Source organism: Mastigoproctus giganteus, chromosome 3 (genome assembly GCF_048544385.1).
Source record: "Mastigoproctus giganteus isolate SK-2022 chromosome 3, ASM4854438v1, whole genome shotgun sequence".
Lineage (NCBI taxonomy): Eukaryota > Metazoa > Arthropoda > Arachnida > Uropygi > Thelyphonidae > Mastigoproctus > Mastigoproctus giganteus.
In genome coordinates, this window is record NC_143577.1 from 189830751 (window position 1) to 189849637 (window position 18887).

The 18887-nt window shown below is 37.4% G+C and overlaps 1 protein-coding gene across 1 annotated transcript in view; it reads left to right on the forward strand.

Moving 5' to 3' along the window:
* The window catches only part of LOC150088498 (cytochrome P450 2C21-like), an 88981-nt gene extending 73989 nt beyond the window's left edge, over positions 1-14992 (forward strand). The window contains exons 7-9 of the mRNA XM_090370193.1: positions 9123-9378; positions 12234-12421; positions 14799-14992. Of these exons, the coding sequence (XP_090226319.1) occupies positions 9123-9378; positions 12234-12421; positions 14799-14992 (638 nt within the window). The remainder of the gene's footprint in view (positions 1-9122; positions 9379-12233; positions 12422-14798) is intronic.
* Positions 14993-18887: the final 3895 nt, after the last annotated feature.

Sequence of the window (18887 nt, forward strand, 5' to 3'; positions counted from 1 at the left end):
AAATTCCTGGCATGATTAACGGGATTCGAATTCCGGTCTTTTCCATTCGGTGTGGGAAGGACTTTGATTATACCACTCTATCATCCATGAGGGCTAGCCAGGTGCTCTATTTAATACTCCTAACCTCATATACAGGGCACACGTGCTCTAAATCTCTAACTGATGTGTTCACATTCCAAGGCCACTTCTTCATTACTGGATTCCTCCTTTTCCAAGCTATACCAGTTGTCTCCTGCTAACCTAGATGGCTACTTGCCTTCTGGATAGGATTGTGCTGAAGTCGGCTCCTTCCCTGTCGCCATTTTTGCTGTTCATGTTGGAATTTTCTCCTTTGCTGCTAAGTTTTTTCTCCACTACTTCCTGGAAGCATTTCGTCTTCTTGCTGACCTGGATAGACCCATCTCATCCAGGTAGGATTTAAGCGTAATGAATAATGCAAAGTTGGATTGTTTCTCAACTGTTGAATTTATTTGCCATCATCAAACTTGGATACTGTTGACGTCAGAACGACCTCCCACATGGGATTTTTGACAATCCCATCTGAGGTTGCTTCCTCTATTGTTTCCTACTGTCCTTGGCTGTATTTAAATTCAGTTTTAATTTTCCTCACTTATGATTGCGCTACCTGTTGCTGACTCCAGGGTGTCTTACCTTTACATGGAGTCTGGAGGTCTCTAGTTTCCTTATATTCTTCCAGTGTCCCACAAAATAGAAGCCTTCACTGCTGACGCCTGGTTATCCCTGGAGGGGGACTGGTATGCTGACACCAAAAACCTCTTCCTTGGTGTGGGATCTCATTGTCAATAGCTCTTTTGTAGGCCAACTGGATGCACTTCAAAAGAGGTGCATCCAGTTTATATAGATGGACAGTGCACTCTTGAGTCAGTTTGGTGTGACATAAGCACTGCGAAAGCAAAAATAAGAGTCTAATTACTCGAATGAGTACAATGAAATACAGAGAAAGAGAGTGGGCTAGTAAATCAGAATGTCTTATGATAGGAGATTTTAACTTCCCAGATATTGAATGGAACTTGTGAGTTGGTCACTCGCATACTAGTAAGACTTTTGTGGATTTATTGGATGATTGTTTTCTGCAGCAGCATGTTCGAGAGGCAACCAGAGAGGGTACTACTCTTGATCCGGTTATCAGCAGTGATCATTCGTATATTAAGAATTTGCAGATAAAGGAACCACTAGGTGGCAGTATTCACAGTGTGCTGAAGTGGGATTTACTCAAAGAGGTAACTACCATCAGGGGTAAAGGAAAGGGTTTTTGCTTCCGTAAAGGTGACTACAATGGTCTCAGACAGTTTTTAAATTGTGTACACTGATGATGTTACCAACAACAAATTCTAAGTGTGGAAGCATTCAAGGAATTAACCGTTTAAGCTACTAAAAGTGAATCAAGTGTTTTCATAAGAAATATTGTTCAAGGTTTAGGCCTAAATGTTTGTCAAATGAACTAATGAGACTCGTGGCAGAGAAGAAAAATGCATGGAATGCATATAAATTATCAGGCGACACAGAAGCCTATGGTAGATACAAGATAGTCTGTAATCAAGTCAAAAAGGAGGTTAGGTATAAGAAGCCAGCCTTACAAATATGGAGACTAGAGGTTATGGGAAATTTTGTAATTTGGGAATAATTTAATCTTTGATATGGAAAGGAATTTTGATATTTAAGAGAAGCATATATGGGAGAAATACTAGATTTAGAAAATAAGCGATTACACATGTGCAAACTGAATATCAGTCGAATAGAAGAGAAAGTAACATATAAATGTATATGCGTGAGAGAAAAAGGGGTGAACTGAAAGTAAACAAAGAACAGCGGCCCACACTAGGAAAGGAGTGGTTATTAGTGAACGAGTGGAAAGGAGTTACTGGAAACAGAACAATGGATCGGTGAAATGCAGGTGATTAAGACGCGTCTGATATATGCGGCATCTGGATATAAGTCCCGATAGGCTAGTGTTTGGGTCGAAAAAATACCAGGTCACTGTGGCGGCTTTTTGGTAAGTTGTCAACATTTTCGCAAATGTGAAAAGAGGAAAATGGCTATCCTGGGAGACGACGGACGGCAGATGAAAGGATTGTGCTACCCTGAGAACTAAACAAGGAAATTACGGAACAAGGCTTAGTTTTTACACAGAGCAAAATAATTATGGTAAATTCTTTAACAAATAGAAAAGTCGGACCATTAGGTGAATTCCTGGGATTGGTAGAGGGGATGGGGAAGGCGATTCAAACGGTGGAGAAAAAGTTGGGGTAGTTGTAGGTGGTAGATGACTCTCATTAACCGGTGCAATACCACCACTTTGCTTATTGGAGGCTTGAAGTGGTAAAACCCATGTTTAGTCTCTAGAGCAAAGTTTCCAGCATCCCCCCCCCCCATACTTCTCTTTCAACCCATGCACGGTACTAAATACTGTAGGTTTTGATACCTTTCGTGTTTGGGGTTTTCATAAAAAAAAAAGTCAGGGTGAAGTGAGGCTCAGAGTGGCAAAAAGAAGAGAGAAGTGGCAAGAGGAAGAGGGTGTGGCTAAAGAGGTGGTCGTGGAGACGCAGAGTGAGAAGAGTAAGTCGGGCAGTGCAGAAATGTAGGAAGTGCAAAAAGGGCCCTAGACAGTAAAGGGGAAAATAGGTAAGAGTAGGAAAGTAACAGAAAGGCTAAGGATGATAAGAAAAAGGTTATGGAAGACAGTTAAGTGAACCAGGAAAGGTAACGACCTCTTAGAGAAAGATGCATCTGAATGATCCATAGTAAAGGAGGAGCTATGTATTTAAAGCCGGAGAAAGGACGCCAGACCCATGTAGCCAAGAATTCCGGAAAATTATCAGAAGCAGGTTCAGGAGAAAGCCGATGAAGGAAAGCCTTAGAAGAAAGCCTGGAGAGCCTGAGAGGGAAGCCTGAAACCTCCTTGGAAAAGAAAAGAAAAAGATAGAAGTAGGTGAGCAGTATATTAAGTACACTAAGTTAGCAAAAAGGACTGTTAGTGAAATAATATAGTAATTAATGAAAAGAGGGTAGCACTAGAGAGTAAAGTGAAAGATGAATTATCTCTGAGGTAGATACTAACAGAGTTTATTATGTTAAAAAGAGTTAGTGTATAATGCAAGGGGAACTAAGGAATGAGAAATAGATGAATTTGATATAAATAGATATAATGTGTTAGAAGGCTAGTAAAGCTTATAAAGAAGGATTCTAAATATGTTTTAAAGTTATAGATAATTAAGTTACATGAGCAACTCTGAATATAGTGTTTTAATTGATGAAGATTTGTTGGTTTATCTGAACGACTTATAACAAGTAGAGACTTTAGAATACTGAAGATTGATTAACAAGTATACTGTGACAGTGTGGTGAGAACACAGAGCTGAATGATGAATGTAGCATATTTATATTGTTAATATATGAACAGAATTGTATCCAGGAGTAAATGAAATAACTACAGTGAATGTACAAGTGTTAGAAGTTATTTAGGGCAAGAAGAATGAATCAGGTGTTTTCATATAATGGTCAACTCGGATTAACTAGTAAATGGAAACTGTAAATGGAAACTGTAATTAGAATAATATATGCAAGGTATCTCTGAGTCGACTCTGAATATCAGGACTGTATGCTTCTAATTAAATTGTATATTATGTTGTATATGTGTATGTAATAAATTTCATGTTTTGTTTTCACTTTGAGTCCTGTTATTCTAAATAACACACGCCTTGCTTGCCTAGATAAGAGTTTACATACTCATCCACAATTTGGCGAGAGACTCCTGGAAAATGATTAAGGGGAAACAAAAGAATTACCCTCAAGATCTTGAGAATCTTCTGTGATATATACAGAATATAGCAGCCAGGTGACAAAAGGTGGGGCCTTGTTGGTTCGAGGGCACCTAAGAAAAATCTAAATAAATATAAATACGGGTAGGAAAATCGTGTGCGAGATATAAGTTTAATAAATAAAAAAAGATAAATAAATAACATTAAAAAAATCCCCCCCAAATAGGCAGGCGAAGGTAGATTATGAGAAATCTTTGGCAAATGAGGCTAAGAAAAACAGCAAGGATTTCTTGACTTATATAAACTCTAAAAGGAAGGGGATGAATCTGATTGGTCCACTTGATATTGATGGTTCGACTGTTGATGATCCTGCTCAGATAGCAAAAAAACTGAATGAATATTTTGCATCTACATTCACACATGAGGAGTTATTAAGGATTGAAAATACCAGAAGATTATCAAATTGTAGCAGGGTGCTTAATGATTTTATAATAACTCAGAGCAAAGTGGAGGAGAAATTGTTGAAGTTAAACATAAGAAAGGCACCTAGGGTGGATGGGATCTATCCAGTTAGATTAAAGGAGGCGGCAGAGGAAGTAAGCAAATTCTTAGCCATAATTATAAGAACATCCTTTGACTTAGGGGAGGTCCCCACGAACTGAAGATGTGCAAATGTATCCCTAATTCACAAAGGGGGATCGAAGGGCGACACGAGTAATTACAGACCTGTTAGTTTAACTTCTGTTCCGGGTAAAACAATGGAGTCACTGGTTAAAGGGGCATTGCAGGATCACTTAGACAAGACTGCAGCATTAATTCAGACACAGCATGGGTTTGTTAAGGGAAAGTCTTCTCTGACGAATTTTATTGGATATTATGATGTGGTTACAAAGGAACTGGATGCAAAAAATAATTTTTATATCATATATTTGGATTTCAGGAAAGCTTTTGACACTGTTGCGCATGAAAGACTAATGTACAAATGGAGAAGAATGGTATTAAGGGTAAGTTTCTACAATGGATAAAAGGATGGTTGAGTGGGAGAAGAAAGAGGGTGGTAATCAATGGGCGCTGCTCTTGGTGGACTAATGTGGAGCCGCACAGGTTTTGGTGTTGGGTCCACTGTTGTTTGGTATATTTATCAATGATATTGATTAAGGTATATCAGTCTTAGTGTCTAAGTTTGCAAAAAATAAAACGTCGGCATAGTTGTTAAAGATAGTAATGGCAGTGTGCTACTGCAACAGGATCTAGAAAATTTGGGAAGATGGGCTGAGAAAAACTCAAGTTTAACATTGGGAAATGCAAAGCACTGCATATGGTTAGAAATAACCCCAGAGGAACGTACCAACTGTGTAGTAGTACACTTAGGGTGGTAGAAAATGAAAAATACCTGGGAGTAATTGTGCAGTCAGATATGAAGTTTTCTGAGCAATGCAGACAGGCTGCCAGGGCAGAACATGGGATTTTGTCAATGATATACAGGAATTTTGCTAGCAGGGAAAAGGAGGTAATTGTCCCTCTGTATAAAGCAATGGTAAGGCCACGCCTGGTGTACTGCGTACAGGTCTGAGCCCCTCATTTTAGGAAGGATGTACATTTGCTTGAGCGTGTACAGAGAAGGGCAACAAGATTGGTGAGGGGAATGAAGGGATCCTCTTATCAAGAGAGGCTTAAATTCTGCAAATTGCAGCCGCTGGAGACTAGGCTCCTGCAAGGTGATTTGATTGAGGTGTGTGAGGCCTTGAATGGGTTGAGCACGCTGAATTCTAATGGAATTCTTCGACTTGTTCAGATTACGACCCTAAGGGGGCATAAATTCAAATTGAGGAAAGACAGCTGTAAAATGGATGTGTGGATATTTGCCTTTAGCCACCGGGTGGTTAATTGCTGGAATAAACTTCCATCTGTCGTTGTGGAAGTTGATAGGTTAAATTAATTTAAGGAGGACCTGGACAATCATTTAGAGGGAATGGTTGTGTGAATTTTTTTTTTTTTTTTTTTGGCTGATGCTACATAAGCCTATACGCATGCTTTCTTGCATCACATGCCACGATTACTATTATTATTACTATCTGTCCAAAAGCGTGCACTTTGTATCTTTTCCCCAGTTCATTCATTGGTTTTCTGAACGCTTCTTCAGTTTTTTCCTTACTTGCTAATATGTTCTACTTTCGGCTGGCGATGTCTCTCCTAATATTCCCTCTATGTCTTCCTCTTTCATCCATACTCTTCCTGCTATTAACCTTCTCTTCTTTCTCATGGGCTTGCTTGTTTTCTTGTAGAAACAAGTGCACAGGCTGTCCAGCCAATGGTTCTTTGCAACAGTAAGGTAGACGGCCCGCCCACTCGTGGCAGAGACTAGAACTAGCTAACAGCTAGTTCTCGTCTCTGCTACGAGTGGGAGGGCCGTCTCTCCTGGCGACTGCTGCTGGACGGATGCTAAGAGGCCAGTTATACAACACAAGAACGACAACACACTAAACACAAAACATAACACTCACGACTGGCTTAGCACTGTTCATGATTCCTCAAGTGACAATCGAATGATTTGTGGCAAAACCCATCACCGCCCTGACATGTAACACAATGTCCTCTATGTGCCCCTATCTATCAGGTATAGCACTAGTACGTTTGTACTACTAGTGCTATTCTGTACCGACTATATTCATCAGGTATATGGCTAGACATTATAACCAAAAAATAAATATTTGTATTAAGAAAGTCACAGACAAAAGAAATGCAAATATATGAAAATAAATGCAAATAGATGCAATGAAAACTGTGACATGTGGTTATAACGAGTTGCCTCGTTGAGTATTAAGACTGCACAAGCTATTAAATTGCAGTAATCTGAAGTCTGAATGGGGAAAACGCGTGGTTTTTCAGACTTTGAAAAAAAAAAGTCATATTGAGGGTGCACATTTAGCAGCATCCATCATTCAAGAAACAAAAGACATAACTGGTTTCTTAAAAACAGCCATCTTAAAAGTTTTTAATGACTGCAAAACAAATGGTTCTTCCAGATCTGAAAAGCGTAAATGTAGCAAAAAAACAATACTTCACGATCGAAGGTGTTGTACTCTAAAGAGGACTGTATGGACAAATAGGACAATCAGAATGCAGAAAATTACATTTAAATTCAACAAACTCCAGAACTGCCCTATTTCAACCCGTACGATGCTCAGGGAATTGAAATAAAAACTGTCTATTCGGAGACCACTTGTTTCAGAGAAAAACAGAAAAATATGCTTGCAGTGGTGCCCCGAGTGTCCTCATTGGATAGTGGAATAACTGAAGAAAGTCACTTGGTCAAACGAATCAGGATACACTTTGTTTTGCCCTGTCGGTAGGCAAAGAATGTTCCGAGAACCTCACGAAGGGGTGGACAATGTTTGTCTTGTTAAGACAACTCAAGCATCTGGAGGTGGTATCATGGTATGGGGAATGTTTTGTTGGCACGATCTGAGTCCGTTGATACCTGTTGATGGTCGAATGTCATCCAGACAGTATTTGAATTTTGTATCATATTTAGTGCACCTAGCAGTGTTACACTTTTATCCTGAAGGTGATCGCCATTTCATAAATGACAATGCAACAGTGCATATATGGTTCGCAGAACATGACACGGATTTTCATCATCTTTCCTGGCTCCACATTGACCTGATCGTAATGATTTTTGGGAATGTGTGGGACATGCTGGAGGGCTATTCGGCACCATAGTTCTCTTCCTCCAACATTGTCGCAGCAATGCGATATTTTTTCTAGAAGAACGATTAAAATTAGACCGAAATACATTAAGAGACCTCATGGAATTCATGCCGCACCTCACAATTGTCATTATTCGAAACCAAGGCTGCCCGGTTTGATACTAATAAATAAAGGCCCGATTTGATACTAATAAATAAAGGCCCGATTTGATACGAATCAAGTTCGCATTTTTTGGCCAGTGTGCGTAGTAGCACAGTAGATATAACCACTGTCCTCCTCACACCAGGTAGAAAAGCGAGGGGTTCGTTCTCGTCAATGAAACGAGGAACTTTTATGGACATTTTTCACTCTGTGCTTCAGTTAGTCGGTCGGTCCGAGGTAAGCACCGCAAAGTTCTCTCTTCCCCACCGGAATCTCAGTTTTTCGTCCGGCGATACAGGGCATATCGACCAGAGAACACACGATTTTATGAACAAAGTACTCAAGGTCAAGGTCTATTTGTTTAATTGCGGTCTCCTGGGTTTCCCCTATATACCGCTGTAGCTTCTGAAATGGCAAAAGGCCAAGGGTGGCAAGTGTATGTATGCAGGTGTGTTGTTATGTTATCCCCGTGGCGACTTCGCAGCCAAGGAGCAGGGGACCCCAGGTCCCCTGCCTCCTGACTCCCAACCTTAGCCACGAGGAGGCGCGCCAGAGTCCACTTTTAACTGATGTTTTTTTTTTCAAATACAAGTAATGAAACGTTTAGCTGGTGGCTGTAAGTGTTATCAATTAATTTATAAGTCATAACATTAATACTCGAAATACATTAAGGTATTTAGAGTATTAAGGTAAGTAACACTCGCCAGAAAATTTCGAAGGGAAAAATAACGCATGCGTAATGAATATTCTACTTAATTTCAGTGGCCCGGGAAACACATAACACCTGTTGTCGTATTATTGTAATTGTGTCGATTAGAGTTGACGGTTCATTTAACAACGGAAAATTGCATAATAGCAATAAAAATTATTTTGAATGTTGGTAAATTTCAGAAGGAGAATAAACATGTTCTCCTTCAGACGAATTCTTTTAAATAAACGACAACTAGTATTTTCTTGATGTCATTTGCAATGCAATGGCTGCGGCCCTCGTGATATGTGAAGCGGTTGCACTGGGTGCGTAAAAAAAGGTAAACTGCAGCCATTATCAATCCATTACAGGATGGAAGCCTCCTCCTCAACGATTCATATTGAAGGAAATAGACCATACTCTGCCACGTTGGTCCAGTGCGCGTTGGCAGATCGACTGTATTTAGCAGTGGAGGGGTTGAACCCCGGTCTACTCAAAGAGAATGCGTTACTGCACCCTGCTCCTGAGCACTCCGCTACGGATGCCCTACCGGACGCGTAGTATCCTTTAAATTTCAGATTGGTTGGTTAAATTTTTCTAAAGTCCGCATGCGGCTTTTTTCTCCGACATTCGTAGCGGCTACTAAAACTATCCTGTTTAAGCTTGTCCGCTGTGAATCCTAATAGATGAGAATCTATATTTATCTCTTACCATGGAAAGAAATATAGATACATACTGTCATCTCGATGATGTTGCATTTGTCCTGTTGTACAAAAAAATAATAATAATTTGTTTATTTACAGAGACTAGCTTGCTAGGCAACACTGCCGCTTTTTTGGGGGCAGGAAGCTTTACCACGAAATCATCAATTATGTGGAGTCTTTTAGCAATGGCAGCATTTCCTGATGTTCAGAATCGCATTCATGCTGAAATAGATAATGTTATAGGATATGAGGCACCAATAAAGTGGGATGACCATCTGAGCCTTCCCTACACATGTTCAACTCTAATGGAACTGTCTAGATGGCAAACAGTTTCCGTATTGAACCTGAACAGAATGTAAGTAATCTTACGTCAAAACCATATCTCTTTAAAATTAAACTTGAAATTACAGTTAAACAGCAATTTAACAGAACTGAAGTTTTTCTTACGCAGCAATTAACTAGTGAATAATTACACTTAATACTGCTAGAAATGATTTCTGTTTCTGTTTCTTGGTGTTTCTTTATGCAATTATATAGCATCTTGGTTTCTACCAGAGAAGAAAAAAACCGAAACATGCACTAATACTATATCATAGTTTATTTCACTTCTGTGGAGAATATAGTATGTCTTTAACACAAGTGCTAAACAACAAGTTAAAAATCGCCAATTAAAAATTAAAAAATACCCCTCTGGTTAATCCATTTGTTTTTCCGGAATGTCCATTTGAAAGGCTTTGTCTTTTATCAGTGCGATCATTCCGAATCAAGAACCAAATGTATGTCTATGTACCTTTGTATCATATTCACAGCGGCACTTGAACACTGTATTTATATGCGGTCTGCGTGTGTAGCACAATGGTATCGTTACCATTCTCCTCACACCGGGCAGAAAAGGCCCGGGTTCGAATCCCATCGATGTTGCGAGGAACTTTAATGGGTTTTTTTTTCACTCCGTGGCTGAGTTAGTCGCTGAGTAGCGAGGTTCCCCCCCCCCAGAAACCGTGAGTTTTTCGTCCAACAAAACAGACAAATTGACCTGAGAACACACGCAATTTACAGGCACATTACACGAATGGATAAATAGAATAAATTCTGGGTGACTAATAAAATAATTTGAAATTTGTAATCACTGATATCAATATTTGATATCAACTGATAGGAAAGCAGTGATATCAACTGATATGAAAGCAGTGATATCAGTGATTGATATCACTACCACCAGCCAGTCTTCGTCCAATCGTGCAGTCCGGTTGCAGCTGTTCACCTATTCGCAGCAGAATATGCACCTGTCCATCGGCATGACGGAGCAGGAACATTGATTATTAAGTACAGGCAACTCTTTCCCAGTAGTCCAATTTCCAGCAAACGGCGTTCCCGTGCCCACTGAGGTTTCAGATGCTGGTGATGGTCGATCTATATGGGCTCATGAACAGGTTGTCTACTGCATTGGCCTATCCGCAAGAGCGTCTGTTGGATTGTGTGCTCGGAAACGTTTGTCTGTGCTTCCTGGTTGTAGTCTACCAGGGATCTGAGGGATCTGTTAACTGAGCGATCGTGACCCATCTGTTGGGCCGGACAGCACGTGCCAGCCGCCATTCATCTTGATTACCAACCAGTGGTAATGGTTGGTAATCGCGTAATGGCATGTTGGGTGGTTGTGTGTTCTTCTTTGGACCATTCCTGCCACACCTTCACGACAACTGCTCTCGAATATCTGAAAATGCCCTCGGTCACTGATCTGCTGGCTCCCGCCTTCCTATCGCCGCAAATCATTCCCCGCTCAAACACCGTCAGGTCCTTTTCTTTTCCCATTTCACAGGCTTTGTACTGATGAACTGCAGACACTACCTGTGCTGTTGCTATATATATTGAACGGGCGGCGAAGTGACTGCTAGGTGCCGGGGGTTGGTCTAATTGTGAAAACAGAGGTGATCACAATGTTTTGGCACACGGGTGTGCCAAAACATTGTGATCACCAAAACAATATAGACAAGTAATTTTTTTTTTCCAAGTATAACGCAAATGATGTAGCAACTATATACATTAACGTTTAGCTTTTCATATTCAGGTATTGTTCAGCATATTTCTAAGGTTTATTTATGCAAGTTCTTCCCTTTTCACTAGAACTTATTTTCAAAAGCACAGATATCAATTAATTTAAAGTTCAGGTTTATACGGTATTAGTATATTAAAATCTTTAAGATAAAAAAAAAAAGATAAGAAAAGTGACAATCCGAAGCTTAAAGAAAGAAAAAAACAGCGAAAGACGAACATAGCATTAGTTAAAGCGTCAAAATCAATAAACGGATAAGACCGTCAAATGGCTGCTGTAAAACTAAATGACCCCCTTGAGAAAACCGTCCAAATAAGCAGCTGTACTAAGGACATAGCACTGCAATCTGGATTGAGGCTTGTCAACAATCAAATGTAAGAAGGGAAGCGAATGCAGCTAGATATTCAATCAAATAGAATTAAATAAAGAGAAATTGAGATAAGAAGAACCAGATATTGAACAACACTGCTGAGTGGACTGAATAATAACTATTTGAAAATTTTTCAATTCAAAAACTTTTCCCAAAGAAAGATTTACGAACAAAACCTTCGATAATGGGTTGTCACAAAAGGCAATTTGGCAAAGTTTCAGCTGAATTCCACTTTAAATTAAAGTGGAATTCAGCCAAAGATTTGCTAATTTCCTTCGGGAAGTAATGTCAAATCCATACTCGTCACATTACAGAAGTTTCAGAGAAAAAATTATAACTGAAATATCACCGAAAAAAAAATCTAACAAAAAATTTGAATCAGTCCTAAAATGAAAAATACGACGGTAAAAATAACATCGGATTGCTGGACCTCAGCATAAAGTATAAGAGCAGACCGGGCTAGCCGGGTGGGTAAAGTGCCTGCCTGGCAACCCAAAGGGCGCGGGTTCGATTCTCGCCTCTGGCGAGCAGCCTATGCGCCAAAAATAAATAAAGTATAAGAAAGTTATTAATATTTGTTTTTGCTACTTATTTGTTCCTATACTGTACATTTCGTTGAATTTTGCCTTATATAAAAATAGAATAAATATTATATATAAATTTTTTTAATTTAAATTTTCTCATTCGAATAAAGTGCCTTATTTAAGCTGGCTAAAAGTAATTGAAGTTCTAATATCAACCAATGGTTCTAGCTACAGTGTAATTTATTACTGCATATTATATTTAGTGCTTCTGAAGATACAACATTATCCAACTATCACATTCCGAAAGGAACAGTAGTAATTGTAAATATATGGGCCATCCTCCATGACTCATTATATTGGGAAAATCCAGACGAATTCAATCCTGAAAGATTTCTGGAACCTGATGGGAAAACGTTAAAAAATCCAGAATATTTTATTCCCTTCTCAATGGGTAAGTAAAAATTTAATATAAATTAATTAAAGGAAAAAAAAATATATTCATGAGCAAGGAATTTAGTTGCTTTTGAATATAGTGACAAACATGTAATGATTTAGAGAGAGATATGCAAATTATTTAACTCTTTATTAAAGTGGATATGCCATTAACAAAAGTGAAGAAGAATCTCCGAGGGCAACAATAAGTTAGATATTTTATGTAAAACTTCGCTGCAATTTTGTAATTATTGAGGATAAAAAAATCTATAGAATTGCGTATTTTTCTTTCTAAAATAATACGGCAAACTTGTAATTATTGAGAATTTAGTTTATTATAAACTTTAGAAATGAAATACCAAAGCCACTCCTAATTTCAGAATTAGCCACAAACGCAGTAGTATGATGAAGTATGTTGTTATCTGCTAATTATAGGGAATTTATTTGAATGCAATGCAGATTTAATCAAGTCACAAAGTAAAAAGTTCAATATCTTTAGTCTTTCTACTGGGTTTTATGCAAAATTTTCTTTTGCTTTTTTTTTTTTTTTTTTTTTTTTAATTTTATCATGAAATCTTAGTATAATTGTCAGAAAAAAAAGCGCAGATGTATAATAAGTTGCCTATTTTTCTGGTTGATACATTAGAATTTCCAGGAAGGAGTTAAAAAACTTCACCCCGCGGACAAAAAGCGCAATTAATCATTACAGATTTTTTTTTTTTTTAAACTTAAGTTTAGCCATTACGCAAAATACGCTAGTGCATGGGACGCAGATAAAAAAAAGGTGGTGGGTAAGTTCCACTGTAATCTGGCCGTGGACTGGAGTTCACCCTAATGATTAATCGCACTGTTCTTATTCCCACCGGACGTATCCTCTTTTGATTTTTAAAGTGAGGAAAATGCTCTGTCTTATTTTGTTTATTTATATTTTTTTTTTCATAACAACTTATTTTTAACGTTTTCAGCGCTTTCTTCGCAGAAGTATTAGATCTTTTTAATATATTTGAGCAAGTTTAAGATTCAACTATAGTACTATAGAAAACCACTTACAAACACCGTCACAGCTATACACCCATATATTGACCACTATCATAATAAAACTGAAATCCATTTATTGTTTCTGCCAATTCTGATTGAACTTACTGATTTAATTTACATTTAATCTAAAGTTCTAATTCAAAAATACTGAATGTATGGTTTGAAGACAATACATTGGCAAAATATTAATATTTGCTGATAATGTGAAATTTTACTCACCAATTAATAGTCAAGTTAATACAGAATACTTTAATTTTTCGGAATTGCAGTTTCCTGAAATACAACTTGTAAGCAGCATGGATAGCCAATACTTATGTATTTGGAAAGTAGGAATAAAATCGCTTACCTCGAATGTCTTATAGAAATTTATACATCGGTGAGCAGACTGTCTAAGACTCACCACTGTAAAATCATCTTTGAACATTCACGTTGATTTTTAAATAATCTTTGCTTAGCTTCTCAAGCCTAAACTAGCAAGTTGGTTTCCCACTTTGTGACAGTCACATTAGTCAAACGCAAGAGCAAGTGTGCACTTCTCTCTTTGTCGCGAGGGAAATATTACGTGTGCTAATTAAGATGCAGTATTTTTTTCTTTCAAAATTACGATGTATTGACTTTAAATCGATTTTAAATTTAAATTGACTTCGTAGCGCAACACTTTTAAAATATGAGTGCAGTATTTCTTAAATGTTTTAGAAGAAACTCTATCACTTTCACTTACGTTCCAGCAGTACATTAAGACAGAATTTATAGGCTAGCAATACAAGAAAATTGAATTCCAATATACGATTTCCGTAAAGTAACACTATTTTATATCGTCTCCCATTACTCTAGTAACAATGACAACTTTCGCGTTCCTCAATAAACAAGTTATGTATCCATGACTCAGCTGCCACCTGCAGCATAAAATAAAAGTTATATATATATCACTAAAAATATATTTTTATAAAGTATTTAATTAAACTGTTTGTATATATACTGTTATATATTGTTTATTTATTTATTTTTTCACTTTTTTATTTCTTCTTTCATTATTTAATACTTTTACGCAAAAATATCATTAAACAACTAGAAATAGTAAATTCGGAATAGCTATTGTAGCTTTTTGAAAATATTAAAAGAAAGGATTTATTTTGTTGGAGTATAAATATTTATTCAAATGTCACGTTTAAATGTTTCAGAATATGTTAACACTTCAACGCATATTTGTATAAAATGTTAACATATTTGAAACAAAAAATTCGCATGGTTACGCTAAATATTTCGTTTAAAAAGATTTCCATCTTGTTTATTATTTTTTTAAAAATCACTCTGTATATTTTATAGTGTTTCTTTTTTCTTCTTTTTTACATTGTAAGGTAAAAGAGCGTGTCCTGGGAAGAAAATGGCACAAGTTACAACATTCCTTTATTTAACATCAATCCTACAACGTTTCGAAGTGAAACTTCAAGAAGGGAAATCTGCTGATCTTTCGGGCTACTTTTCAACAGTTTGGCAGACTAAGCCACAAAAACTACGATTTTTAAAAAGATATCCGAAGATTTCCATCTAATTCTGCTCATCTGTAAAAAGCTAGTAAATTTTATATTTAAAAACCCTGTTGATAAAAAACTGTCGGATTATTGATTTATTTTAAATAAATCAGAAAACTACAATAAAGTCAATCATAATATCATAATTATCCTGTATCTTGTCAAGTAAATAAAACATACAATACTGATATTTTTCTGAGTTTATGGAACTTCAACAAAGAAAACTAACAAATTAATAAACTGAGAGTTTTCTGTAATTCTGATAATTCGAGATATCGAGCTATATCAATAAGAAAGATATCAAATCTTAAAATATTTGTGAATAGCCTTTTATTTGACTCTCTTTTTCGGTGTTGCCGCATTTCCTACCAAAATTGAAGGCACAACTCCATGATTATTTTCTCTTACTGTCTGACCATTTTTTGTGGCCACGGTAATTTTTTTTCATGTGCTTCCTGTTGGCCTAGTCCTTGTCTAATGTTAATAACAATAAATTAACAATAAAGTCAACTAGAACATAATACTGTCTTCAAAATAAAATTGTTGATATTTCTTTATATAAAATGGGTGCACTCCAGAAAATATTGAAATATAATTTTTTTTTTTAAATTCAAATGTGTAAAGAAAAAAAGACAGCGGATTTTCATAATTCCATGTAATAGGGAATAAAACTTTGCTCATAATTTCACACGGCTAAAATCATATATGTAATAATCGAATTCGAGAATTTTCCTACATGTTTTAGAAGTATAAATACAAAAATTGGTGCCATTATAAATAACGCATTTTGTCAATATATACTATAAATTATTGATATTTTGGAAACAGTCTTCGCCACATTTTAGGTTGGTAATTTCACAGATTTCCTACCATAAAATATTTGAAGAAACTGAGATTTATAGGGGGCCATGAGGCGGATACAAACTGTCACCGACAGAATGGCAGGCGCCTCCGTAGCCAGGTGGGAAGGAGCAGCAGTGCGTAGCACACGCTTCTTGATTAGACCGGGGTTCGAGCCCGTCACCACCAAACACGGAGGATGCGGAAAGGTCATTCAGGGAATGACCACCGCATATCCCGGAGCAATATGGCCTTAGTTGCTAATGCTCCTAAAAACCAAATAACAACAACAACAACCGACAGAATGGAGTTTCAGAAAATACAGAAAACAGAAGAAGAACGGGGATCAGGGTCCAGAGTTGCATCGTATTGGGTATTTACTTATGAGATCGTTACCAAGTGTTCACAGAGCCTCTACATTAGTTTTTTTACTATATTTTTGGTTTGAGTGGGATATCTTCTATTTAGTCATAATGCTCTAGCTAATACTCGTATATTAGGCCATTTTGAGGCATTTTAGAATTTATTAAGGGCTGTTAGGATTTTGTGTGGACTTCATAAATATGTGTTATTAATGACATTCAGCAATTCCACCTTTGGTAAATAATTGAAATCAACTTTCAATTTTATTTATTAAAGAGGCTTTATAGAATTCCTAAATTTTCTACAGAATTTTCACCTCTCATTCTCAACTGAGAGAGAGAGAGAGAGAGAGAGAGAGAGAGAGAGAGAGAGAGAGAGAGAGAGAGAGAGAGAGAGAGAGAGTGGTAACATATAACTTTACTGGCGCCTCCATAGCCAGGGGAGCAGCAGTGGGTAGTGCACGCTTCTTGATTAGACCGGGGTTCGAGCCTGTGACCACCAAATACGGAGGATGCGGAAAGGTCAGGGAATGACCACCGCATATCCCCGGAGCAATATAGCCTTAGTTGCTAATGCTCCTAAAAACCAAACAAACAATAACTTTACTGTTACGTTACATTGTATACCGACCTGCTCATCATGTTACACATTTTTATAATACTATAAAAATACGTAACACATAAATACGTTATGCATTTTATGAATTAATGTTATTTATTCATTTTATCTGTTGAATTTATAAGAGAATAGCTGAATATTCTCTTTCATACTTCCTTCGCCACAAACTAAATCCTTCAGAACATGTGAAGCATATCTTCGCTGTTCTTGCTATTCAGCACCGCTTACAGAATCTGTTAACAAAAATATATAAAAAAAACAGATACCATTGAAATAAAATGACAACTTAGTCTATTATTAATGAAAAATTACCATCGTGGTTCTATTCAGGTACTTCCTTTGATCTAACTAATTTGACAGAACATTAATATTTTATCAAATGCATTGAAATTGTTACTTGATTTTAAGTAGGACATTTTTGAAGGTAATTCATTGCTGTTCTATTGACTTATACATTTATTTCGATAATTTATTTAAAGATAACTAGAAAAGGGGAAGCATAATCTGTGTGAGGATGTCATGAAATCCAGGACCTATCGCTTCATCTGTTAATCATGGCATTTTTCCTCATACTCGCAGTAGCAGGCATCCGTGATATGCTCTAGTTTAGCGTTCCTTCACCTTTTTTAATAACAAATGCACATCAGTACAGCATTTCCCAAAGACGGGGAAATGCTGCCCTAGCTGAGAGAACTTATAATTAAACTCGATGCACTGTGTTAGTTGTCTAACGGCACCAGGGGTTTCCACCATCTCCGCAAAACTCCTTGTAATGTTATAAGAGAGTGAATCGCTGTGGAAACGAGTTTATGGTATAAAGCAAAATGAAACTGGAGTGTTGATAGAAATTCGAGTCCGGCCTGAGCAGTGAATCTTCTTATGCACGATGCCTCGGTTCCATAGGCAGTTGTATTTTCTGGAGAATCACGGGGCAACTCAGTTGTAAGAGAAACCGAAGAATATTGATTAATAAGGACGGATGGAACGGAACCAGATAATGTCTGCCAAGTACCAAATTAGATGATGTGCCAAACCAGCTATGCGTTCTTCAGGATAACAATAGGTACAGGTTATTCATGTGGGAGACAATCAAAAAAATATTAACAAACAAAACATGACAAGTGGGATCATATCAAGTTATGTATTAACCCCTGGCTTGTAGCTGTGAAGGGTATTGTGTACGGCATGTGCGTTATGTATGCAATAAAGAGTTCTTCTATATGAGAAAAGCCTTGTGATTAACTCCAGATTTAAAAGACTCAGCAAGGTGTCTGCGCCGAAGCCATTCTCATTATGGTTATTGTTGTTTAGCAGAAGGAATTTGCTTTGTAAGGATGGGACTCATTTGCAATGAGGAGTTGCAAATGATTTGTAAATGTCATCCAGCAGAATTTAAGGGTTCAGGAACGCACCAATGATGAGGGAGAAAATAGTGAAGTTGTAGAAATGCTCAATTAGGAGTACAGGCCAAAATTTCTTTCGCTTTCCTGTAGAATGCTGTTGTTTTGGTTTTTAGGAGCATTAGCAACTAAGGCCATATTGCTCCATGATATGCGGTGGTCATTCCCTGACCTTTCCGCATCCTCCATATTTGGTGGTGACGGGCTCGAGCCCCAGTCTAATCAAGAAGCGTGTGGTACGCACTGCTGCTCCTTCCCACCTGGCTACGGAGGCGCCCAGCCTGCAGAATGCATGAGCGCTAATTACCAAATGCACAGAAGCAGACGTTGGGCAAGGAAAGGAAGAAAAACGCATTTGAACAGCTATAAAAATGCATTGCCTTTGTGAAATCAATAAAATAATAAAACACAAAATTTAATTTGTCAACTTAGTAATCCAGATATAGGTTATTAAATAGATCATAACGTAAATATATCAAACGAATGGGCTTACATTAGATCAATTAATGCTAATACACAGTAGTAGGAGTAATGGAGAGCTGCTGCTCTCTAGAGAAAGGGAATGCACAATTTTATTATGGGCATAAAGTGTTCAGGAGAGATAAAGTTCAAGTGGAAGACAGGTCATGCCTCTTGTGAAAATCCGCTTGAAAGCGACTGGATTATTCCGAGACTTAGTTGAAGTCCAGATGGG